The sequence below is a fragment of the Mustelus asterias genome, chromosome 24 (genome assembly GCF_964213995.1).
Source record: "Mustelus asterias chromosome 24, sMusAst1.hap1.1, whole genome shotgun sequence".
In the NCBI taxonomy this organism is placed as follows: Eukaryota; Metazoa; Chordata; class Chondrichthyes; order Carcharhiniformes; family Triakidae; genus Mustelus; species Mustelus asterias.
Genome location: NC_135824.1, coordinates 7,636,601 through 7,661,764, shown reverse-complemented (window position 1 = coordinate 7,661,764; position 25,164 = coordinate 7,636,601). Strand labels below are relative to the sequence as shown.

The following is a 25,164-nucleotide window of genomic DNA, read 5'->3' as shown; positions in this document are numbered from 1 at the left end:
CTCTTAACTTTCCCCCTCCCTAAGTGCACTCGCCCATGTGTTGGTTCAGCACCTCTCTGCTTATTCCACTTCTCCATCCTCACCACAAGTTCTCTCCTATTGATTTTCTCATGCGAGGCAGCAAGCGCCATCCAGTACCTGGTACCTCAGCAAAATGTGCAACCAACAACTCAATGCCAGGTGTCACCTGGCCCCCATTTCCTGAAAGTGAGACATCTTTACTGCAGGGTAGTTCAACAGACAATAATTCCTGTCCCCGCTTCCCAATTTAGGGTCCAATGTGTGTAAGACATGACAATGGTGGACATCAAGCTATTCCACCAGGAGAGGCATCATAACTAAGTACAATCTCAACCTCATTTAATGCCCAACTGAAGTTATTGCACAGTGATCAGGAGGAGCACTGAAAGTACTAGATACAGAGTAATGACTTCCAAAGTGAATGGTGCTAACGGGACAAGGGGGGCACCAGTTCACACTAACCAGCCCCTGCTACAAATTCTCAGCCTTGTTTTCAAATCCCTCCTATCCCAAATCTCCACAACCTTGCCTCACTCTCTCCGCCTTGATTCTAATGACTCCCCCATTAGCCCAGGGGGCCTTCAACTATCCGAGCTGTGGACCTCCCTTCAGCCCCTTCCTCTCCACAAAGATATCCCTTGGTGCCTGCCTCTTTTGATCTCCTTCCCCACCCCCACCTATCCCCCCACTCCCCCACTCTGTAACTTTGGTTCATTTCATTTTGCGAGGGGACAAAAACAGAAAATGCTGAAAAAATTCAACAGGTTTGACAGCACTTTATGGGGGAAAGAGGCGCTACACCAATGCAGCTGGTTGTTGATGTAGGATTTAGGGGCGTTTATAACAGAGGCTCTAACACAGCAAGAGAGAGGGATCTGTCATGTGGGGAAGAGGCGCTACACCAATGCAGCTGGTTGTTGATGTAGGATTTAGGGGCGTTTATAACAGAGGCTCTAACACAGCAAGAGAGAGGGATCTGTCATGGGGGGAAGAGGCGCTACACCAATGCAGCTGGTTGTTGATGTAGGATTTAGGGGCGTTTATAACAGAGGCTCTAACACAGCAAGAGAGAGGGATCTGTCATGGGGGGAAGAGGCGCTACACCAATGCAGCTGGTCGTTGATGTAGGATTTAGGGGCGTTATTAAGAGAGGTTCTAACACAGCAAGAGAGGGGTCTGTCTGTCTGTCTGCCATGTAGGAAGGCGCTGGGCATTTTAAACCCTTGTATAAGGGGAGGAGGGGAAGAAGCGAGTGTAACAATTTTCTGGATACAGTGTTCCGAGCCGGGAGCCGCCCGCGGTGTAGCTGCAGTTTCAGCGCTGTGTGTCCGGACTCGCAGGAGCTGCTGATGTGTTTGGCTGCTCAGGGCTTTTCCTCTCTCAGCTGGAGACCGAGACAGAATTAAAGCTGCTGTCAGTACAAGAGGACCCGGACACAGGAAAGATCAGCATGCGGAAGAGACAACAACCTTCTCTGCAAACTCCCTTCTTCCTGCCCAGGTTTGGTTCTTGGGGCTGATGAACGTTGCTCTTTATTTTAAAACTGTTGTGTTGTTTCATCATCTCTCCTTTTTTAAAGGGAATTGAGTCTAGAAGGAAATCAGCACCGGCCCCAAAGCCCCACTCCCCACCAACTCTCAGCAAATTCAAATGTATTTTTTTTTAAAAAAAGAGTCCTTCGCAAATGTTCGACCACAAATGTAGCTGCTTCTCACTCCCCATCTCAGTCTCTCCTACATTGCGGCTCGACCAGCTACACAGGGATTCACAAAGAGAGGATTTTCATTCAGATAGCGCCCCTCGCCACCTCAGGACGTCCCAAGTGCTTTTCCAGCCAGTGGGAACACTTTTTTTTCAAATTGTTATAAGGTAGAGTGCAGAGCAACCAATTTGTGCACAGCAAGCTCCCACAAACTGCTAGCTATCAATGGCCAGGTAATCTTTTTTTTTTCCCCCCAATGATGTTGATTTGGCACAGTGGTTAGCACTGCTGTCTCACAGCGCCAGGGACCTGGGTTTGATTCCCGGCTTGGGTCACTGTCTGTGTGGAGTTTGCACGTTCTCCCCGTGTCTGCGCGGGTTTCCTCCCACAGTCTGAAAGACGTGCTGCTTAGATGCATTGGCCGTGCTAAATTCTCCCTCAGTGTACCCGAACAGGTGCCGGAGTGTGGCAACTAGGGGATTTTCACAGTAATTTCATTGCAGTGTTAAGCCTTACTTGTGACTAATAAATAAACTTTAAATATTGGCCAGGACATCAGGGAGGGGGGATAGTGCCAGGGGATTTTCCTATCCACCATAACCGTTTCATCCAAAAGACAGCACCACCGACGGTGTTACCCTCCCACAGCACTGCACTGGAATGTCAGCTTGGATTTTGTGTTCCAAATCCTGGAGTAGGACTTGAACCCACAGCCTGACTCCGAGACGAGTGCGCTGAGCCACGCAGTTTAATCCTCACTACAGGGATAAACTTTGCCCCGTGACTGGAATCATCCGGTATTAACTTTATTCCTTTTATGTCCGATTGGACTGTTTTCTGCATTCCCTGGCAGTGACACATCGGTGTAGCTAAGCAGTGGGATTTCTGATCCGTTACATGAGGTTTTTTTAAAAAATCTGTCAGAATTTTTCCATTTACCTTCGCAATCTGCAAATCCCCAGTATGATAGTAATAGGAATATTTACATCTACGAATCTCTAGTATGATAACAATATGAATAATGTTGTTTTTGGCTGAACCCTTTTCCTGTGATGCTGAAATGAGCAATGGGGTGTTAATGGATGGATTGTTAAGGGAAAAATGAACTGACAGAGTGCAAAAACAGGCTATCGATTTGCTACTTTTATCCAAGACCAATTCTGCCGCCACTGCAGCTCCAGTCACTCTTGTAATATCTTACCTATGTGACCATTTGCTTTTGGGAAAGGGAGCTGAGACTGCTATTCACCTGTGGATTCCATCACAGACAATGCCAGGAATCTGAAAGATAAATAAAATGTAACATTCTGGAAAAACGCATCAATCAGCCTCTCGGGCGAGAAGGAATTAAAATTACATTCAGATAGTGATAGATCTTCAATGTATTTCCAGCATTTAAAAATCAATATTTAAAACCATCAGTAAATATGAAACAAGAGTGCAAGTAGGCCATTTGGCCCCTCGAGCCTGGTTTCCCCCCCCCTTCCCCCTCCATTCAATCACGCCATGATTGATTTGATTATGGCCTTAACTCCATTTTCCTCTGCATTACCCTTGACCTCCTTGTAGCTCACATCTGTCTAACTCAACCTTAAATAGATCAATAATCCAGCCTCCACTGATCTCTACGGTCGAGAATTCCAAAGCTCCATGGAATTCCGAGAATCCCTCCACCCTAGGAGACCCCTTATTCTGAAACTGTGCCCCCTGGTTCTAGATTCCCCGACAAGGGGAAACATCCTCTCAGCATCCACCCTGTCAACTTTCTGATATTGTTTCTTGTCATTGCTTGGTTTGATGTTTTCTACTTTTGGAAAGGCAAGTGTATCCCTTGTTGAGAGCTGTTTATGTTAATTGGAGCTGTTGCAAAAGTGTTAATTACGTCAGTTTTCCATCAATTAAGTCTGCTCACCATAATTCCATTGGCGTTTTATGCCAGAAACTTAACCACCTGTATCAACTTTCACTTTGTGCCCTTCCAAGTGGTTTAACAACCGCTTAAGTGTCCAAGTAATAGGTAAGGGCATTAGTCCCACTATAGACAAGCCAAAGTAAAATCAAGCAGACCAGTGAATATATTCAGTTGACACAACTGTGACAAAAATCAAGCTTTCCTCACTTGTGTAACATTTTATTCCTCCACCTTACTCAAGGTAGCCACAGGGTTAAAATTGGTTATTGCCAGCTGGTTTTTCACTGGATGTGCGCTACCATTGGATCACACCAGTGGCATTATCACAATACTGTGGGATGTTCCTTTGCTGTTAAACAAGACGGGTCTCAATATCTGTTGAACGCAGTGTTGTTAACATCAAAGTGTTAATATCCAGCAATGACGGCTGATGGAAAGTTGCTGGGATGTACATCTTGTGCAATAAGTCCTGGGGGTTTTGTTCCCCCCCACCCCCAAGAGAGTGATGTGGGTTTGAGTAACATCTACATTTGGGGGTGAGAACCTGGCTGGTAATTCTTCATGGTCCTTTTGACAGACAGTTCCAGGGCCTGGAGCCTCTAACTGGGGTTTATGCTGGCTGTTTGGGTTTAGCACAAAGTCTGGAGGTGTCAGGGGAATGTAGCTACTCTGAGCTTTGTAGTCGCATCTTGCCAAGGTGAGCAACCAGCCAGGTTGCGGAATCAATTGTGTGTAGTGGGTTAGCACAGGAGAAGCATCTTTTTTGTGACATTTTGAAGAGAATAATAACACTTCTGATTATATTGATAGTACTCTCCACCTAACCTGTTTAAACACATTTGTTTGTTGGCTTATAGCTATTCGACAGTCTAATCAGAATGTACATACTTCCACCCACACAGTATAGCAGGAGATATATTCCATAAGCCAGTGTATTATGGCAAAACTTCTCTCTTTGATACCTGTGTCTCATATAGATCTCAATAAGGGCACACTGTACATTGGGGATGGAAGATCCACTTATTGTAAAGACCCCCAAAGTAAAACAATGCCTGTTTCCTATCTTTATCAGGCTGATTCCTAGATTCTCTGCATTAGTATTTAATTATATGAATGCCACCAATCTCCTAAGTTTGAAAAGCAGGTGTTCAAAACCGTGAAGGGTTTTGATAGAATAAATAAGGAGAGACTGGAGAGTTGGTAACCAGAGATTTAAAGTAATTGGCAAAGGACCAAGTTTTGATGATGAATTTTTCTTATCTCGAGTTATTTTTGATGTGGAATGTGTCGTCTGAAAAGGCGATGAATGCAGATTTGATAAATGTCCAAATGTAAATTGGATAAATAGTTGCGGGGAGTGGGACTAATTGGACGCTCTGTCGAGGAGCCAGCTCGGGTGCAATGGGATGAATGGCCTCCTCTGGTAATGTCATTTCTAATCCGAAATCAAGAGTAAATAACAATATGATTGTTTTTAAATGATCTGTTTGTGTAGTCAGGATTGAATATTCCTTTTAAATTAACTTCTTTGCTAATTGTGTGGATTTTAAATATGCAAACCCTAAGAGTTCTAGGTTCCTGTTGGAGCAAGCACGCACTTTATAGCTAAGAATGCTTTCGCTCCCTTTCAATGCTTTACTGCTGACTTGGTCACGATGTTGGGCGGCACGGTGACAGTGGTTAGCCCTGCTGCCACGTAGCACCAGGGACCCGAGTTCGATTCCCAGCTTGGGTCACTGCATGGAGTTTGCACGTTCTCCGCATGTCTGCGTGGGTTTCCTCCGGGTGCTCCGGTTTCCTCCCACAATCGGAAAGACGTGCTGGTTAGGGTGCATTGACCCGAACAGGTGCCGGAGTGTGGCGACCAGGGGAATTTCACAGTAACTTCATAGCAGTGTTAATGTTAGCCTTACTTGTGACTAATAAATAAACTTTAATACAGTCCAGGGACCTGTTTGAAAAGTGGGCTGGATGCTCATTCTCCACATTCTGCGCCACCTCCTCAAGAAAGAAAGAACAATTTCCATTTCTGTAACACCTTTCACAATCCTAGAATGTCCCAAAGATGCCTTATAACCAATGAAGCACTCTTGAAGAGTTATGCAGACAGCCAGCACACACGATTTGAGAACATTTTTTTTAAGTGGTGCTGATAGAGGGGTAAGTGTTGGCCAGAACGCCAGAGAGAACTCCCTTGCTGCTCTTAAAAGCATTATCCAGAGATCTTTTGAGAAAGCAGATGAGGCCTTTGTCTATAACAAATGTTCCCCAGCAAGAACAGATTACACTTATTTCTGTCACAGACCTGTAATTAATCCACTGTGCTGCAAACATTGTAAAAATATTTCAAACCATTCAATATAGATACCATCCAAGACAAAGCACTTGATAGGCAACCCATCCATCACCAGAAACAGCCATCGAGTGTTCGATCAATGCAGCAACTTGCCCAGGCCGCTTGCACAGTGCCCCCGAGGTCCCCCGAATGAACCCACAGCTCAACCAACTAGGGCACAAAAGCAGCAGATCCAAGTGAATGCCATCCTCTTCCCCCCCCAAGTTTAGAGGAGGCGATGGCCTAGTAGTATTATCGCTAGACTATTAATCCAGAAACTCAGCTAACGTTCTGGGGGCCTGGGTTCGAATCCTGCCATAGCAGCAGGTGGAATTTGACTGTGACTTAAACGGAGAATGACCACAGAATTCCAAGGTGCAGAGCGATCTAGGTGTTGCAGTGCATGAAGCACAAAAAGTTAGTATGCAGGTATAACAAGTAATTATGAAAGCTAATGGAATGTTATCCTTTAATTTGCATTGTTGAGAGCACGTCTCAAATACGCTGTACAGTTTCGGTCTCCTTAGAATCATAGAATTCCTGTAGTATGGAAGGAAGCCATTTAAGGAAAAATGTAAATGCGTTGAAGGGGGTTCAGAGGAGGTTTACTAGATTGATACCTGGAATGAGTGGGTTGTCTTATAAGGAAAGGTTGGACAGGCTAGGCTTGTTTCCACTGGAGTTTAGAAGAGCGAGGGGTGACTTGGTTGAAGTATACAAGATCCTGAACAGTCTTGACAAGGTGACATGGAAAGAATGTCTCCTCACGTTGGGGGACCAGAACTTGGGGGCACTGTTGTAAAATTACGGGTTGCCCTTTTAGAATGAAGATGAGGATTGTGCATAAGACATAGGAGCAGAATTAGGCCACTCGGCCCATCGGGTCTGCTCCGCCATTCAATCATAGCTGATATTTTTCTCATCCCCATTCTCCTGCCTTTTACCCATAACCCCTGATCCCCTTATTAATCAAGAACCTATCTATCTCTGTCTTAAAGATACTCAATGACCTGACCTCCACAGCCTTCTGCGGCAAAGAGTTCCACAGATTCACCACTCTCTGGCTGAAGAAATTCCTCCTCATCTCTGTTTTAAAGGATCGTCCCTTTAGCCTGAGGTTATGTACTCTGGTTCTAGTTTTTCCAACCAGTGGAAACATCCTCTCCGCATCCACCCTATCCAGGCCTTGCAGTATCCTGTAAGTTTCAATAAGATTCTCCCTCATCCTTCTAAACTCGAACAGGTACAGACCCAGAGTCCTCAACTGTTCCTCATATAGATCCTCATGCAGATTTGAAACTCTCTGTCTCAGAAAGTGGTGGAGTGGGAAGTACAGTCATTGAATACTTGTAAGGTGGAGGTAGATTGATTCTTACTGGTCAAAGGTTATGGGGGTAGATAGGAATGAAACTGGAAACACAAACCAATCAACCATGATCTTATTGAATGGTGGAGCAGGCTCGAGAGGTTGAGTGGCCTACTCCTGCTCCTATTTGGTATGTAGGCCACTGGGGAATGGAAGTGTTTAGAAAGCAGTGATTCCCAAACCCCAGAATTGGGCATCAAGTCTTTCACAAATGGATAAAGCTTAGTTATTACTTGTAACTCGAGTATAGCTTATTGAGAGATTAAAAACGTAAATGCAGCTTACTTACAGTGAGTGTCCAGGGTCAGTAAATGTGACAGGGATGGTAATGATTTCACCTTTTATGATGTAAGCAGTAGTGATGAGATTGTGTCATGTGACTGCAAAAAGTGGAGGAGACGGATTCTTACCCCAGTATTTATTGCCGAAAATAGATTTCTGTGACAAAGGCGCACTAGAATAATTTGGTCTAATTTTCCCCCCCTTTCATCTCCTGAAGGTTGTCAGTGTTGTTGAGGAACAGTTCCACCAGCCCTTTGAGCATTTTGGCCATGTGACCAGTCTTTATGTGAGTCTAGATGGTGAACTCCGCCAATGCTGCAGCCAGGTTTGGCCAACTCGAGGAGGTGGAGATGTCGCCAAGGGCATATAGTTTGAGGGGCGCCACTCCACATCAAGCATGGCTGACCAGGAGTCTCTCCTGCTCTTACTGCCAGGCACTGGCACATTGCAGGAATTTCCAGGGTTGAATTCCGGATTCAGCCAGTTTAGCAGGAAGGGGGACTCTGGGGAATTGCCAAGATACATTGTCCATAAACTGAGCCGGGAACAGGACAGAGTTGCCAATCAAAGCTTTGAGACCCAAGAGATTCCTGGGAGCAATATGGAGGCAGTCCCCCTAAACAGGCGCTGACTGACCCCAAAATGAATGAGGGCTTGACTCCCCTAACCACAACCCCCTCTGGCTTTGCATTTTGGCAGACAGTACAATAGACTCCAATCCTGTTCCAGCCCACTCATCTTCCAGAAGTTTATTTCCTAATATTTCTGTCCTAGCCGAGATCAGCTAATGCAGTGTGACCAAGGGATGGGACTGGGAAATTCCTGATCCATGTGGATTAGGTAGGCAGGTGGGGATTGATGTAGGTATCAACACCTGAAATTTGACTCAAATTGTAAGCGTCAGAACAAGTGCATAAAGTGCTGTATGGCCACCATACCCGAGGACTAGGTTAACAAAGTTAAACAAAACAAAAGGATTAACCTGCATTATTCATGATACAAATGGGCGTTGGATTCTTCTGAAATCTAGAACACATCCATCATCTGTTTTGACATCTAAAAGGTTGCAAACTCCATTTCCCCTTACATTCACCACAGCCTTTAGCCTAAGAGCTGCGATGGTTAGAGTTTATTAGCATGTGGCTAATTCTCCTGGCCTTTGTCCAAATAGTTTCTGAAGTTTTATTTTCTTTAATAAGGATCAACTTTCCTTTTGAAAACTGTTGCGGATTCTGCTTCTGTCATTGTTAGGGTGCAAACTGCCCAATAACTAACAACCCTCTGCCTAAATCGGATTTCCCCAACCACCAAACCCCCTCCTCAACCTTTCTCCAGCTTATTGTCTCATCTAAAAGACCGAGCTCTGGAGCTTCAACCTCGATTGTTTGTTCAGTTCGAAGATTTGGAGTTAAACAGGTCGAGTGCATCAATCTGGAAATTCTTCCAACACTCCAATGGCTGACGGTAACAGCGGGAGAGACTTCTGGGGTCAGCCACACTTTGATGTGGAGTGTCACCCCTCGAAGCCTCTGGTGACAGACTAGCAACCTGTTCCGGAAATGACTAACTATGGAAACTGACGAAAGTCTGCCTTGGGTGGAGGAAGAGAATTGGAATGGCGCGGAAGATGTGGGGTTAGAACCTTTCAGCTCAATGGGAGTGTGTCTCTGGTCACAGCGAACACCCCCACTCCTTTTACTTCCACTCCTTTTTAAAGTTTCAGTTTATTTATTTATGTCCCCTGTGGTAAACCACTGTTAGCTTATTACCTGTATATGTGACATACCTGGACACATCCCTGCCGGCCCTACCGGGACAACCCCCCCCCCCCCCCCCAGTCCAGGTATAAAGGCAACTGCTCCCCACCCCCCTGCCTCAGTCTGGACCAGTTCATCGGCATGGGTGTGCTCCAAATCTTTTGCTAATAAAAGCCTATTTGTTCTTGCATACAAACTAGTCCTTGCTCGATTGATGGTGCATCATCCCCTCATTATTCCTCATCCCCAAAATATATCGCCTCACATTTCTACATGTGAGATTTTACCGGAGTTAGACATGTGATGGAATCCCCTGCATTTTTGAGTTCTGCGTCCCTCAATTATATTTCAATAGAGCAAGTGAGGGACAGGTGGCACAGTGGTTAGCACTGCTACCTCACAGCGGCGAGGGACCCGGGTTCAATTCCGGCCTTCCGGTCACTGTCTGTGTGGAGTCTGCACGTTCTCCCCGTGTCTGCGTGGGTTTCCTCTGGGTGCTCTAGTTTCTTCTGACACATGTGCAGGTTAGGTTGATTTGTCATGCTAAATTGCTCCTTAGTGTCAGGGGGATTAGTAGGGTAAATATGTGGGGTTACGGGGATAGGGCCTGGGTGGGATTGTTATCGGTGCAGGCTGAATGGGCTGAAAGGCCTCCTTCTGCACTGTAGGGATTCTGTGACTCAAAATGCGTGTTTGGCTCCAAATAAGATGCATTGTCCATTGGGGTGGCACAGTGGTTAGCACTGCTGCTTCACCGCACCAAGGACCCAGGTTCGATTCCCGGCTTGGGTCACTGTCTGTGCAGAGTCTGCACGTTCTCCCCGTGTCTGCATGGGTTTCCTCCCATAGTCCGAAAGACGTGCTGGTTAGGGTGCATTGGCCATGCTAAATTCTCCCCCAGTGTACCCGAACAGACGCCGGATTGTGGCGACTAGGGGATTTTCACAGTAACTTCATTGCAGTGTTAATGTAAGCCTACTTGTGACAATAATAAATAAACTTTTTAAAAAACTTTATCCCACAGGAATGCAGGAAGCGAGCCGGAGAACCTGGATAAAAAACCTCGGTTTCACCTGGATCTTTGGTTTTATTTCACTGTGCAAAACTGGATCCTGGATTTTGGTCGTCCTATTGCGATGGTGAGACGTGAACAGACGAATAGTATGAAATAAATGGAAAGAAAGGGGCCAAGACTCACCCAATCACTACCCCGAGTCCCCAAAGTGGGGCTCATTTCCCCTAGAAAAGAGAAGGCAAAGGGAGGGGTGATCTGATTGAGGACTTTAGAAATTATTGAAACAAAGACATGGAGAGGGTTTTTCCACTTGTGGGAGAGGCCGGAACTAGGGGCCCTCAGACAGTCACCAATAAACCCAAGAGGGCAATCAGGAGAAAGCTCTTTACCCAGAGAGTGGTGAGAATGTGGAGCTCTCTACCTCGGGATGTAGTTGAGATAAATAGTGTGGATGTGTTTAAGAGGAAGCTGGATAAATAACCATTGGGGAAAGAGCTGGAAGGATATGGTGACATGTTGCGATGAGGTGGCTTGTGTGGAGGGTAAAAACTAACATGGAACAGTTGGGCCGAATGGCCTGTTTCTGTGCTAGACCCTCCGTGTAATCCATCTGGAAAAGTGCATTCAGTTGACGTTGGGCGGGTTTGATTGTGATATTTAAAGTTTATTTGTTAGTATCACAAGTAGGCTTACATTAACACTTCAATGAAGTTACTGTGAAAATCCTCTCGTCACCACACTTGTTCAGGTATGCTGAGGGAGAATTTAGCACGGCCAATGCACCTAACCAGCACTGTGGGAGGAAACCGGAGCACCCGGAGGAAACCCACACAGACATGGGGAGAACGTGCAGATTCCACACACATGGTGACCCAAGCGGGGAATTGAACCTGGCAGTGTGAGGCAGCAGTGCTAACCACTGTGCCACCCCAATCGCATCCTGCTCCAATACACTCTGTCTGGTTTTATGTGCGAAAAATGGGATCTTCAGCAAACTACCTGAGGTATAGTAGGGAGCTAATCAGGAGAGGAAGGAGAGCATATCAGATGGGGAAGATTTATTATTTATGCTAGATTTGCTGTTTTTTCACTAATAGTCTGCTATGCTCCATCATAGATTATCCTTCCAGTGGAGTGGTTTCCATTGAATAAACCGAGTGTTGGTGATTACTTTCACATGGCCTATAACATCATCACACCTTTCCTACTACTGAAGGTAACTAACCATCTTTGCTGTCGACTGCTGCAGATGTTGTGATTGGGGTAAATAGGCGTGTCCCCTCGGTGAACCCATTGCACCTTTTGCTGATGGCTTAGTGACCAAACGCAGCTCTGCACCTGAGCCCCGAGGAGCAGAAGGTTCCACTGTTGCTTTGTGTCCTTTGCTGAGTTGGATTTTTATTCCGGGTTAGCACTGGAGGTATGGTGAGCAGGGAGCAGAACAGCTTCCCCAAAAACGGGGCCAGGAATATTTCGGATCCTTGTAAAGAGAGGGAGCCATTGCCAACAATGCAGGTTTGTGGAAGCATCCACGAAAACCACCTGCCGTCCCAGTCGCTAAGCCGACCCTGGCCATGACTCTTCAGTATTGCCAAGTGCTGCTTCTTCTCTGATGAAAGGTCATGATTGGGTGAGACTAGGATCAGGCTTGCCTGTGTTGCCTTACACAGTTGAATAGCTTGCCGCCGCTTACAATCCAGGTTTACCAAGTATCCCAGGGACCTTATGACCTTTCTATGCTCCTTCAGAAACAGGGGGGAGAATGATTTGATTTATTATCACATATATTAGTATACAGTGAAAGGTATTGTTTATCGCGCTATACAAAGCATACCGTACATAGAGAAAGAAAGGAGAGAGTGCAGAATGTCATGTTACAGTCATAGCTAGGGTGTAGAGTGTCAAATCTGTAAGAGATTGAATTAAAGCATTGTTAGAGAGTTCAAAAGAGTTAGAATAAAGTTTTAGAAGCATAGAACAAGAGTATTCTTTCTGGTTGTATCCCAGCTTGGTATGGCTCCTGCTCTGCCCAAGACCGCAAGAAAGACAAAAGGTCATGAATGTAGCCCAATCCATCACACAAACCAGTCTCCCATCCATTGACTCTCTCTACACTTCCCGCTGCCTCGGCAAAGCAGCCAGCATAATTAAGGACCCCACGCACCCCGGACATTCTTTCTTCCGTCGGGAAAAAGATACAAAAGTCTGAGGTCACGTACCAACCGACTGAAGAACAGCTTCTTCCCTGCTGCTGTCAGACTTTTGAATGGACCTACCAAACATTAAGTTGATCTTCCTCTACACCCTAGCTATGACCGTAACACTGCATTCTGCACTCTCTCCTTCCCTTCTCTATGAACGGAATGCTCTGTCTGTAGAGTGCGCAAAACACAATACTTTTCACTGTATACTAATACAAGTGACAATAATAAATCAAATCAAAATAGAGGGTATCTGGGCACAGCTTGCAAGAAGACGCCACGCTCCAGCGCCATCTTGGATAACTGCAGTGCTATATCCAGGTGCTTGAAGCTGATCCGGTCTCTTTGAAGACCAATGGCTACCTGCGCCGTGCTCGTCAAAATGAATGGGTGAAAGCAGAGGCAGAATTGGCCAGATGTGCAGGCACGTGTCACAGACAACCAGAAGTGGCGGTGAAAACTCGCCAAGCTCTCAATAGCACTTACGCCAGTGTTGATTCAACTTCTTAATACCTTCTGTTGCAGCTTATTGAACGTTCTCCCAAGACGCTTCCGATCTCCGCAGTGTACATCTGTATTATAACGTTTGTTATGGGAGCCAGCATTCACCTCGTCGGTGATTCAGTGAATCATCGTCTGATTTTAAGTGGATACCAGCTCCACCTGTCCGTGCGAGAGAACCCGATTATGAAGGATCTGAAACCAGAGACATTGGTAAGCGGAACGCCTCAATCAGATTGAAGCCAGTGAGCTCAGCTTGGTCAAAGGCACTGGCTGCTGCTGAGAATTTGATAACTGCACCTCCTCCACATCCCCGATCCGAATTCTTCACCACTTTAATCACTGCATCGTTGGCAGATGTGCCTTCAGCTGTGATGGTTCTCGACTCTGGAATTCCCTTCTTAAACCTGCCTATGCTATATCTCCCTCCTCCTTTAAGACAGTCCTTTTAAATTGTACTTCTTTGATCAAGCTTTTGGTCATTGTCCTAATATTTCTTTACATAGCTTCGTGACTGATATTTTGTTTGATGTCACTTCTGTGAAGTCTCTTGCGACATTCTACTATGTCAATTAAGGTATCTAAATGGTATGTTAGTGGTATATAAATGTAAGTTATTGTTCAAATCCACGCTAAACTGAAAATATCTTCCAACCCTGACTATAAGGCATCTACATGGATTTTTTTTAAAATCGTTTTTGGGACATGGGTGTCGCTGGCTGGGCCAGCATTTATTGCCCATCTCTAGTTGCCTGAGAGCAGTTGAGAGTCAACCACATTGCTCTGGCTCTGGAGACGCATGTAGGCCAGACCAGATAAGGACAGCAGATTTCCTTCCTTAAAGGGAGATTAGTGAACCAGATGGGTTTTTCCAACAATCGACAATGGTTTCATGGTAATCAGTAGATTCTTAATTCCAGATAATTTTTATTGAATTCAAATTCCACCAACTGCCATGGCAGGGTTTGAACCCGGGTCCCCAGAGCATTAACTGAGTTTCTGGATTAAAGTCAAGCAATAATACCACTAGGCCATTGCCTCTCCCATTAAACAAACATGGAAAATGCTGGAAATGCTCAGCAGGTCAGGCAGCGTCTGTGGAGAGAGCAACAGAGTTAAATTTTCAGGACGTTGACTTTTTTCTCAGAACTATGAAAATTTACCAATATGGAATGAATTTGGTGGATCTCAATCCAGCTCTGAAAGATATGGTGTCCATCCCTAATTGCCCTTGAACTGTGTGGCCTTGCGAGGCCATTTTTCAGAGGGCATTTTAAGAGTCAACCACATTGCTGTGGCTCTGGAGTCACATGTAGGCCAGACCGGGTAAGGATGGCAGATTTCCTTTCCCAAAGGGCATTAGTGAACCAGTTGGGTTTTTATGACAAATTGACATTCAGCCAATTCGGTATCCCATTCCGGGAAGGCTCAGGGATGTCTGGTGAGGCACGTTGGAGTCAGTGTCCTGAGACAGATACAGGATTGGGGAAGAGGGAGCTTCACGGTTCACTGGATCAAGCTGATTTGTAAGTCAGATGCTTGATGCTGAATGTGTAAACTGGCAAACATTACCACTCCACCTGTACGGAGCATAAAATTCACACAAAACGGAATAGTTTCATAATTTCTCTTGTTAAACCCACAGATTGACTCATTTGAACTGTTGTATTACTACGATGAATCCTTGGGTCACTTGATGTGGTAAGTAAATGTTTAGTGACGTTTATTTATTAGTGTCACAAGTAGGCTTACATTACAATGAAGTTACTGTGAGAATCCCCCAGTTGCCACACTCCGGCGCCTGTTTGGGTACACTGAGGGAGAATTTAGTGTGGCCAATGCATCTAACCAGCATGTCTTTCGGACTGCGGGAGGAAACCCACACAGAGGCAGGGAGAATGTGCAGACTCCGCACAGACAGTGACCCAAGCCAGGAATCGAACCTGGGTCCCTGGTGCTGTGAGGCAGCAGTGCTAACTACTGTGCTACCGTGCCGCCATAGAATGAATAAAAGAGAAATATTCTGACCATCCATTACTTGGACAAAAGGCAGCCAGGGTCTGACCTGATGGTCTATGGCTGAAGGTGCCGTTGTGGTTACGCACATCATAAACTAGGACGGTCCTGGCTGCAGATAACCCCTGCCTTGCTGTAAGCAATTGGGTATGTCTGTAGTAGTTAGCTTCAGTTCCCCTGGGTTAGGGAGTGGGTACTGGATGGAGTTCCTCCACCAGTGACACCCAGGCATGTGGACTTTGAGAGTTCGGTCTCGCTTCACAGGTGAGGGTTGGCCATCTGGTCTCATGGTGTGTTCGATTCCTGTCTGAGTCGACTCACTCAGGCCAGAGACCTGCCTCCCAGAAGGAAAACTGAACAGCTAAACGGGGAAATAAGAATGTGGCCTGAACTGGCCTTGTATGCTTTAAAATGGGGAAATAAGAATACTTGTTCAAACTGATTTTTCTTTTCTCCTTCTGGGCTGTAATTGGGGATAAAGTGGTGGCACAAACTGAAAAATAAAACAGCCCCTGGTCAGACTACACCATTACTGAGCCAATTCCGTGTGCGAGCTTGTGTCAGGATTCTCCGCCCTAAATTTTGAACCTAGAAGTTAATCTGCCAACTCTACACTCCCAGCAGAGCCGTACCTGAACAACACCATCCAGCAATTTTCCCATTCGGAATGAGGTATTGCTGCAATGGTCCGGATCTGGTTTCAATGCAGCAATGATACAGAAATTGAATAGAGCAGCATTTATGTGGATTCATTAACTTTTGATGACTGTATGAAACTTGGGTTTAACATATCGAGTGGAACGTTCATTGAAACAGATGAGCTGGCTCTCAGTCCTCTTCATCCTTCGCTGAGCTCAACCTTGCTCCCTGACACTCTCCATGTGCTCACTTTCCCCTCCCCCTCTCTTTCTCGGGGATCTAGTTACTCATTGTAAGGATGTATCCTATTATGTGGCACAGTGGTTAGCATTGCTGCCTCACAGCTCCAGCGACCCGGGATCGATTCATAGCATGGGTCACTGTCTGTGTGGAGTTTGCACATTCTCCCCGTGTCTGCATGGGTTTCCTCCGGGTGCTCTGGTTTCCTCCCACAGTCCAAAGATGTGTGGGTTAGGTGCACTGGCCATGCTAAATTGCCCCTTAGTGTCTCGGGATGCGTAGGCGAGCGGGGTAAATCTGTGGGGTTACGGGAATAGGGCTTGGGTGGGATTGTGGTTGGTGCAGACTCGATGGGCCGAATGGCTTCCTTCTGCACTGTAAGGTTTCTATGATTTCTATGCATTAACATTGCAATGGTCAGTGAGGTGATTATGCACAGACCTCGGGATAGAGCACGGTGTACTAAATACGTTGCCTATTTGTGGTAAACCACTGTTAAGCTCATTGCCTATGTGTGTGTGTGACATGCCTGGGCATGCCCCTGCCAGCCCTGCCTGAGACTCCTCCCCCCCTGGTCCAGGTATAAAGGTGACTGCTCCCAACCCCCCTGCCTCAGTCGCCGGACGAGTTCATCAGCATGGGTGTGCTCCAAGTCTTTTGCGAATAAAAGCCTATTTGTTCTTGTTGGTACTTTATTGAAATGTGTGTGTGGATTTTACAGTTTTACAGCTTGCTCAGTAATATTGGCACAATTCTTGGAAACACACACTTTGCATTCTCAGTTTTTGAAATCAGCATCATTTTTGGGACAATGTGTAAAGGGCAAAGTACCAAACTTTGCTTGCCTGTTGTTTTGATTTAATAAACTCCTTTTCCTCACCTGAATAACGAGATTAATATATCCATTGCTGCAGTTCAGATGAGAATGTGGGGACAGTCCTTGTGGGAAACTGCAGCATTCCTATTTGGAGAGTTTACCTTTGACCTCGGCCTACGCTAAGTAGGCTGATCCCGTTGATCTCAAAGCACCTGAACTGAGGGGGGAAAAAAGTTGAATATTTACTTTTAATTGCTGCTGAAAAATATGTGTGTGTGTCTTTATAGAATGAGAGAGTATGCACGTGCGTGCGAGAGTTTGTGTATGTGTGAGAAGGACTGGATTATCATTAATACGCTGAAACATGTTTAAATATTAAGTTTATTTATTAGTCTCGCAAGGACTGAGTTGAGGAGGAACTTCTTCACACAAAGGGTTGAGAATCTGTGGAATTCCGTGCCCAGTGAAGCAGTTGAGGCTACCTCGTTGAATGTTTTTAAGGCAAGGATAGATACATTTTTGAACAGTAAAGGAATTAAGGGTTATGGTGAGCGGGCGGGTAAGTGGAGCTGAGTCCACGGAAAGACCAGCCATGATCTTACTGAATGGTGGAGCAGGCTCGAGGGGCCAGATGGCCGACTCCTGCTCCTAGTTCTTATGTTCTTATTAAGTAGGCTTACATTAACACTTGTGAAAATCCCCAAATTGCCACTCTCCGGCGCCTGTTCAGGTACAGCGCGAGAGAATTTAGCACCTAACCAGCATGTCGTTCAGACTGAGAGGAAGCTGGAGCAGACGCGAGGAGAATGTGCAGACTCCGCTCAGACAGCGACCCAAGCTGGTAATCGAACCCGAGCCCGTGGCACTGTGAGGCAGCAGCGCTAATCACTGTGCTGCCCTAGAATAACTGTTGCGACTGTACAAGGTCTATTTGTGAAGCTGCAGTGTTACTTTGGTCACTGAAGCATGAGGCGTGTTTGGTAACAGTTGTTGATTTTTGCCTTGCAGGTATGTTCCTTTCTTCATCATTTTCAGCCTGTATTTCACTGGCTGCTTCACGCGCAGTAGCAAAGACAGCAGAATGCCCCTGTCAGCCTGGCTGCTCCTTGGACCAAGTAGCCTCTATTACTGGTAAGAGAGATGAGCAAATATTTAGTGAAGGACAGCCATGATTTTCTTTTGTTCCACTTTGTCGTCTCAGTCGTGGCTCAGTTGACTGCACTTCCACCTCTCAAGTCTCAACCACAAATCCCACTCCAGGGGCTCGAGCCAGCAAGGCTGATCCTCCAGTGCAGTGCTGAGGCAGTGCTGTATTGTCAGGGGTGACGTGAAACACTGAACTGTTGCTCCATCAAACTGCCTGGGTGGATGTGAGAGATCCCATGGCACTATTCTGAAGAAGAGCTGGGGAGTTATCCCTCTTGTCGATCTTTTTGACTAAACAATCAAACTAAATCCAATTAACTGAGGGACAAACTAAAAGGGGCGGCCCCCAAAAAGAAGGGAACTGCCCAAAACAAAAGACAAAGTAGAAAGTAAACTTAAAACATCAAACTAAAATGTGATTAAAGGGGTCAAAGGTAGGGTTCTGAAGACTGTGGAGGAACAGAGAGATTCTTGGGGTCCATATCCACAGATCTCTAAAGGTTGCCACTCAAGTGGATAGAGCTGTGAAAAAGGCCTATAGTGTGTTAGCTTTTATTAACAGGGGGTTGGAGTTTAAGAGCCGTGGGGTTATGCTGCAACTGTACAGGACCTTGGTGAGACCACATTTGGAATATTGTGTGCAGTTCTGGTCACCTCACTATAAGAAGGATGTGGAAGCGCTGGAAAGAGTGCAGAGGAGATTTACCAGGATGCTGCCTGGTTTGGAGGGTAGGTCTTATGAGGAAAGGTTGAGGGAGCTGGGGCTGTTCTCTCTGGAGCGGATGAGGCTGAGGGGAGACTTAATAGAGGTTTATAAGATGATGAAGGGGATAGATAGAGTGAACGTTCAAAGACTGTTTCCTCGGGTGGATGGAGCTATTACAAGGGGGCATAACTATAGGGTTCATAGTGGGAGATATAGGAAGGATATCAGAGGTAGGTTCTTTACGCAGAGAGTGGTTGGGGTGTGGAATGGACTGCCTGCTGTGATAGTGGAGTCAGACACTTTAGGAACATTTAAGCGGTTATTGGATAGGCACATGGAGCACACCAGGATGATAGAGAGTGGGATAGCTTGATCTTGGTTTCAGATAAAGCTCGGCACAACATCGTGGGCCGAAGGGCCTGTTCTGTGCTGCACTGTTCTATGTTCTATGATAATACGCCCAACTCCCTGCGGTGCCCAGTGCGCACGGAAGGCATGAACAGTGCCCTCGGGCACTGCATGCTTCCTCTCCAGGGATCCCTCATGTCCTGCCCAATATTTATTCCTCAATCAACATCACAAGAAACAGACTCTTTGGCTGTTATCACACTGCCACTTGTGAGCCTTTGGCCGCCAACATTACAACAATGACAACACTGCAAAATTACTTCAATACCTGTAAAGCACTTTGAGACGTTGGTGATCTGGAATGGTGCTATATAAATGCAAGTCTTTCTCTCTTTTCCCCCCCCCCACCCCACTACAAATATCAATTCTGGGGTGCAGGTACAATTGTGTAGTGGTTATGGTCTAGTCAACCAGATAATAATCCAGACAACATGAGTTTATAAACTCACCACGGCAATTCAGATGCAGGTTATTTTAAAAATCTGGAAATATAAGTGCAATTGTCAGTTTAGAAAAAAAACACAAGTAGTTGAAGCCAACAACAAACCTATAGTCCTTACTCCGTCTGACCTACACGTGACTCCAGTCCCACATCTTAACTATCCACTGATTTCCTGTATTAGCTGAGGTTATTCATGAAGGCCCCACCTTCTCAACCTTGCCCCTCGCCTGAGGTGTGGTGATCCTCAGGTTAAATGGCCTAAGAAGCCACATCCCTGTATCGACCCTCTACTCCATTCCCTTTAGAAGGTGGTTCACCACCATCTTTTCGGGGCAACTGGGGATGAGCAATAAGCATTGACCTTGCCAGTGGCACCCGTGTCCTGAGAATATAAGTGTAGGAGAAGGAGCAGCCACAGTTCCTGCTAATGTATAGTAACCGCAGGAAAGTAAGCCTCAGGCTGGGCATGGTATGATAATCCCCTTGGTCAAATAGCACACTGACGCTGGCTGTCCAGACTAACAGTATGGTCAATTGGCTGAATAGTACCAATGTCACAATGATGGGTGAGGAAGTTCCATTAAAAGATCTTCAGTCTCCCCATTTCAGCATCCAGTTGGTCCATGAATAATTCCATCAACGGTCTCAGAATAGATGTAAACGGGCTATTATAGAATCCTACAGTGCAGAAGGAGGCCATTCGGCCCATCGAGTCTGCACTGACCGCAATTCCATCCAGGCCTTATCCCCATAACCCCATGCATTTACCCTAGCTAGTCCCCCTGATACTAAGGGGCAATTTAGCATGGCCAATCCACCTAACCTGCACATCTTTGGACTGTGGGAGGAAATGGGAGCACCCGGAGGAAACCCACGCAGACACGGGGAGAATGTGCAAACTCCATACAGACGGTGACCCGAGGTCGGAATTGAACACAGATCCCAGGCACTGCGAGGCAGCAGTGCTAACCACTGTGCCACCATGCAACTCGCCACCGTCTGGTTACCGCTCTTGCCCCCAGGCCTTCATGATTGCATTGCTTTGTTGGAAGAAGTATTTCCTGGTATCTGTTTTAAATGTACCTTTTACTAGTTGACAACCTGTCCTGCTATCACAGTTGAATTCATACCACACTGTGAGCTGTCACCTTCAGGAGCTGAAGGGTTCAGATTCTCTGAAGAGCTGGGTTGCGTATCCCTTTCACCCCTTGTCTCTTTCTTCCTAGGTATCTGGTGACTGAAGGTCAGATTTTTGTCCTCTTTATCTTTACTGCCTTTGCCATGATGGCGACAGTCATGCACAAGAAACGGAAAGGGCTGGTGATGGACAGTAACGGTCTGTTCCTGTTTTACTCCTTCTGCATTGCGCTGGTCCTCATCTCGGCTTGGGTGGCGTTCTTGTGGAATGACAAAATTCTCCGGAAAAAGTATCCTGGAGTCATGTACGTGCCAGAGCCCTGGTCGTATTATACCCTGCACGTCAAGAAAACGCTGTAACTTCTTGCTGGGTCCTGTTTCCGAAACTGCTTTAGTCAACTCTCCAAAGTCCCCCAAGTAACAGATAGTTGAGTGTTTTTCTAGGGTATAGTTATACATGTCAATTCACAGTGGTTTCAGTTAGGCATTGATGCAAATAGTGGCAGTATAACTTGTGCAAAACGATGTGACAGCACCCAACCCCACCAGGGGGCAGCTTCTCACAACTTGCGCTGGCTGCAGTATAACTCCAGTCTGATGCGGGGTTTTTTTTTTAAAAAAGCTGGCATTTCCAAAAACGTTCTGGGTGGTCCCACTGAATCTCCCCGTGTTTTTTCCTCCACCCCTAAAAACTCGTTCCAATTTCTTATGCAATTGTTACAATTTCTTATGCAACTTTTCTAATATCAGAAGAAAAGCAGTTCTGGCCCTTGCTGTGTTTACAGTAAAAGTTCAAGGGCCAGAGGAAACTTTTTCTCATTCACATCCAGGCTGTAAGTCACGGGTAGTGGGACTCATTGGGTAGCTTGTTCAAAGAGCCAACCCAAGCATGATGAGCCGAATGGCCTCCCTCAGTGCTTTATGATTCTATGACTGAGCATCTCTTGTGAGACTAAAAACCTTCGGCCAGAAATAGCTGTTGACGATATTTAGTGATCCAGTCCTTTTAAACTGTTCATCCAACATTTTTCCTGCCTGCTGTTTTAACAGATGCAATAACTCATTGGGTTAAGGTGGGCTAACACATCACTGGAGTGGAGGACAGAGAGATACACTGGCAGATTGAGGTAGATCGTGACTGCGTGTAATCGTGTAGTGAAGTGAATAAAAAATAAATCGAAAGGGATGTTAAAAGGCCTGTCAACTCCTCCATCATTAAGCTCGATGAAGGTTTACTCACTGCATTCACTCACTACAGACACGTCTACATCTTGGAGTTTGTTTTAAGAAATAACCTCATTTGTTCACATCCTCGATTCCGTCAGCGGGATTTGTTTTTGACGTTTCCGTGCTGCTGTCTCGTTATGCTGATTGCTCGGGAATGTTGAACTCGGAATTAAAACCTGGTCCGCTCTGCGACAAATTGGCAAAAGAGTCCGAACCTTAAACGTTTGTTGATCTGTGATTCTGATTGAGTTGTCGGGACCGTGTGCTGTGAGTTGTGAATCTCCGCTGTGGATCGAGACATCTCAGGGCCACTTACACCCAAATCCTAAAAACAATAAAAAGACTGTGACAAAACCTACCAAACTATGAAATGTTTCTGGATTTTCTGATGCACTGTTCTACAATAACCAACCCAAATGGAATCTGCGGTGGTGGTTTACTAAACTTAAAAGTAGAGCGTGTAACCCAGGTCACCGATGTGAATAGGGCAAATTGTTATTTCTGTGAGTCAAGTATGTCGGGAGCATTTTGAGAATTTCGCGATGCAATTTTCTAATAATGGCCATGTTGCTGTGGGAGCCACAAGATGTCTAATCGCTCACTAATGTCATGCAATAATCCTTTGTACTTTTTCATTCGGAGACCTAGACATTTTGTATAAGATTTGAAGGCTTTTCTTGTAGCTTTATATTTCACTTGATTGTGATGCATCAGACAGATTCAAGCACCTGCTGTGTCCAAACCTCCTTTTCAAAAAGTCTATTAAAAAAAAAACTTGTTACATCCAAATGTTCAGATCAAAGAAAAGTACAGCACAGGAACAGGCCATTCGGCCCTTCAAGCCCCTGCCAATCATGATGCCCTAACTAAACCAAAAATAAAACCTTCTGCCGTTACTCGATCTGTATCCCTCTATTCCCTCCCTATTCATGTACCCATTCAGATGCCTCTTAAATGTTGCTAATGTGCCTGCTTCCACCACCTTCTCTGGCAGCGTGTTCCAGGCACTCACCACTCTGCATAAAAAACTTTCCCCCGCACATCTCCCTTAACCTTTCTCCCTCTCGCCTTGAACCCGTGCCCCCTTGTAATTGACACTTCCACCATAGGGAAAAAGCCTCTGACTATCTACCCTGTCTAAGCCTCTCATAATTTTGCAGACCTCTATCAGGTCTCCCCTCAGCCCCTCTCCTTTCAGTGAAAACAATCCTAGTTTATTCAACCTCTCCTCATAGCCAACGCCCTCGAGACCAGGCAACATCCAAGTGAACCTTCTTTGCACTCTCTCCAAAGATCATCAAAATCATAGAATCAACAGCACAGAAACAGGCCCTTCGGCCCAAATTGGTCCATGCCGATCAAAATGCCCATCTAAGCTAACCCCATTTGACCCATATCCCTCTAAATCTTTCCTATCCGTGTATCTGTCCAAATTTAATCTGTCGTTTAAATGTTGTCAGTGTCCCTGCCTCAACTGCTTCCTCCAGCAGCTCATTCCACATACATACCACCCTCTGTGTAAAATAAGTTGCTCCTCGGGTCCCATTAATTCTTTCCCCTCTTAACTTAAACCTATGCCCTCTAGTTCCCAATTCCCCAACCCTGGGAAAAAGACAGTGCATTCACCCTATCCATGCTTCTCATGATCTTATACACCTCTGTAAGATCACCCCTCAATCTCTTATGCTCCAAAGAAAGGAGTCCTAGCCTGTCCAATCTCTCCCTATAACTCAGTCCCTTGAGTCCTGGCAACATCCTTGTGCATCCTCTTCTGCACTCTCTCCAGTTTAATAACATCAAACTGCTTAAGAAATTCCTTCCAAAGAGGATGTAGGCTGGTTCAATCTTCAATTTTTCCTATTTATTTACGTCTTAAATTCTTTATGGTGTCTTACTGCTCTTTAGTAATTTATTTCACTCAATAAACCTGACCCTTAGTTTTGGCCTGTCTGGAACAAGAATGATTTTACCACCATTCAGAGTGCACATCTCATAATGTTCCCTGCTGCAATGCTTCATAGTCAGGTGGCAATTATTACTCTCCTGGCATGATGTGCCACTCATGGCGTGCATGGGCACAGGATCTGCTTCATTGCTGACTCTGTTTTCTTCTCAAATCGTTGCTTTTCTTATGAATGGGGGTTAGACTTAGTGGGGGGTGGGGGGGTGGGGGGGGGGGGGTCATGAACTGAGACAATTGCTGTCCGATATTAACCTCACTCAATAATCGACACTGGTTATTTCCATCAGCAATGATAGCCAATGCTGCTTCTCCTCACTCGTCATGATGTGGAGATGCCGGCGTTGGACTGGGGTAAACACAGTAAGAGTTTTAACAACACTAGGTTAAAGTCCAACAGGTAGCAAATACCATTAGCTTTCGGAGCACTGCTCCTTCGTCAGATGGAGTGGAAATCTGCTCCAATCTGCAGATTTCTGCAGATTTCCACTCCATCTGATGAAGGAGCAGCGCTCCGAAAGCTAATGGTATTTGCTACCAAATAGACCTGTTGGACTTTAACCTGGTGTTGTTAAAACTCTTACTGTGTTCTCCTCACTAGCTCAGGGGCATTAAAGCCAAGGGTCGTGCACCCATTAAACGAGGGTGGCAGTTCTCCATGATACGCTTCTGGATACGTTCACCCAATGATCCATCATTGGACGTTGGCGCACTGAGATAGGCCAGCAATTTTGCACCAATGTTTCTCTCCACATGAATTGATCTCTCTTAAGGAACTAACTCGCAAACAACAACTTGTATTTATATCGTGCCTGTAACTTAAGGAATGTGATCAAGATGGAGGGTTACTAAGCAACATTTGACTTTGAGCCACATAAAGAGCTATTAGGGCAGATGACAAGTTCTTGGTTAAAGGGGTAGGCTGGAAGGAGCATCTTCATAGCAGCAGAGAGATTTAAGGGAGGGCACCTCAGAGCTTTGGGGGTGTGCAGAAGGCCAGAATTGGAGGGAGGCAGATATCTCACAAGGTTGTGGCACTGGGGGAGGAGATTACAAATGTAGGGAAAGAAGGTATTTTAAAATGAGAAGTTTAAATCAAAGCATTTCGTAACCAGGAGCCAATGGAGCACAGGTTAATAGATGAAGAGGATTTGTTCTACGAATTAGGACACAGGGTTTTGGATGATGTTAAGTTGAGGGAGGGTGGAAGGCCCGTCAGCCTGCTGGAATAGCCAAGAGCTAACAGAGGCACGATGCGGATTTCAGCCACAAGCGAGCTGAGGCAAGCTGATATTATAGAGGTGGAAATAGGTGGCCTTATTGCTGGAATTTTG

The 25,164-nt window shown here is 45.7% G+C and overlaps 1 protein-coding gene across 1 annotated transcript; it reads left to right on the top strand.

Annotated features, from left to right (window-relative positions):
• The first annotated feature begins 130 nt into the window (after positions 1-130).
• Positions 131-21,252, top strand: LOC144511187 (ceroid-lipofuscinosis neuronal protein 6 homolog). Its single transcript, XM_078241251.1, has 7 exons — positions 131-1,521; positions 10,400-10,514; positions 11,508-11,606; positions 13,117-13,305; positions 14,738-14,793; positions 17,813-17,935; positions 20,733-21,252. The coding sequence occupies exons 1-7, from the start codon at positions 1,472-1,474 to the stop codon at positions 21,001-21,003; spliced, it is 903 nt and encodes a 300-aa protein (XP_078097377.1). The 5' UTR covers positions 131-1,471; the 3' UTR covers positions 21,004-21,252.
• The last annotated feature ends 3,912 nt before the right edge of the window (positions 21,253-25,164 follow it).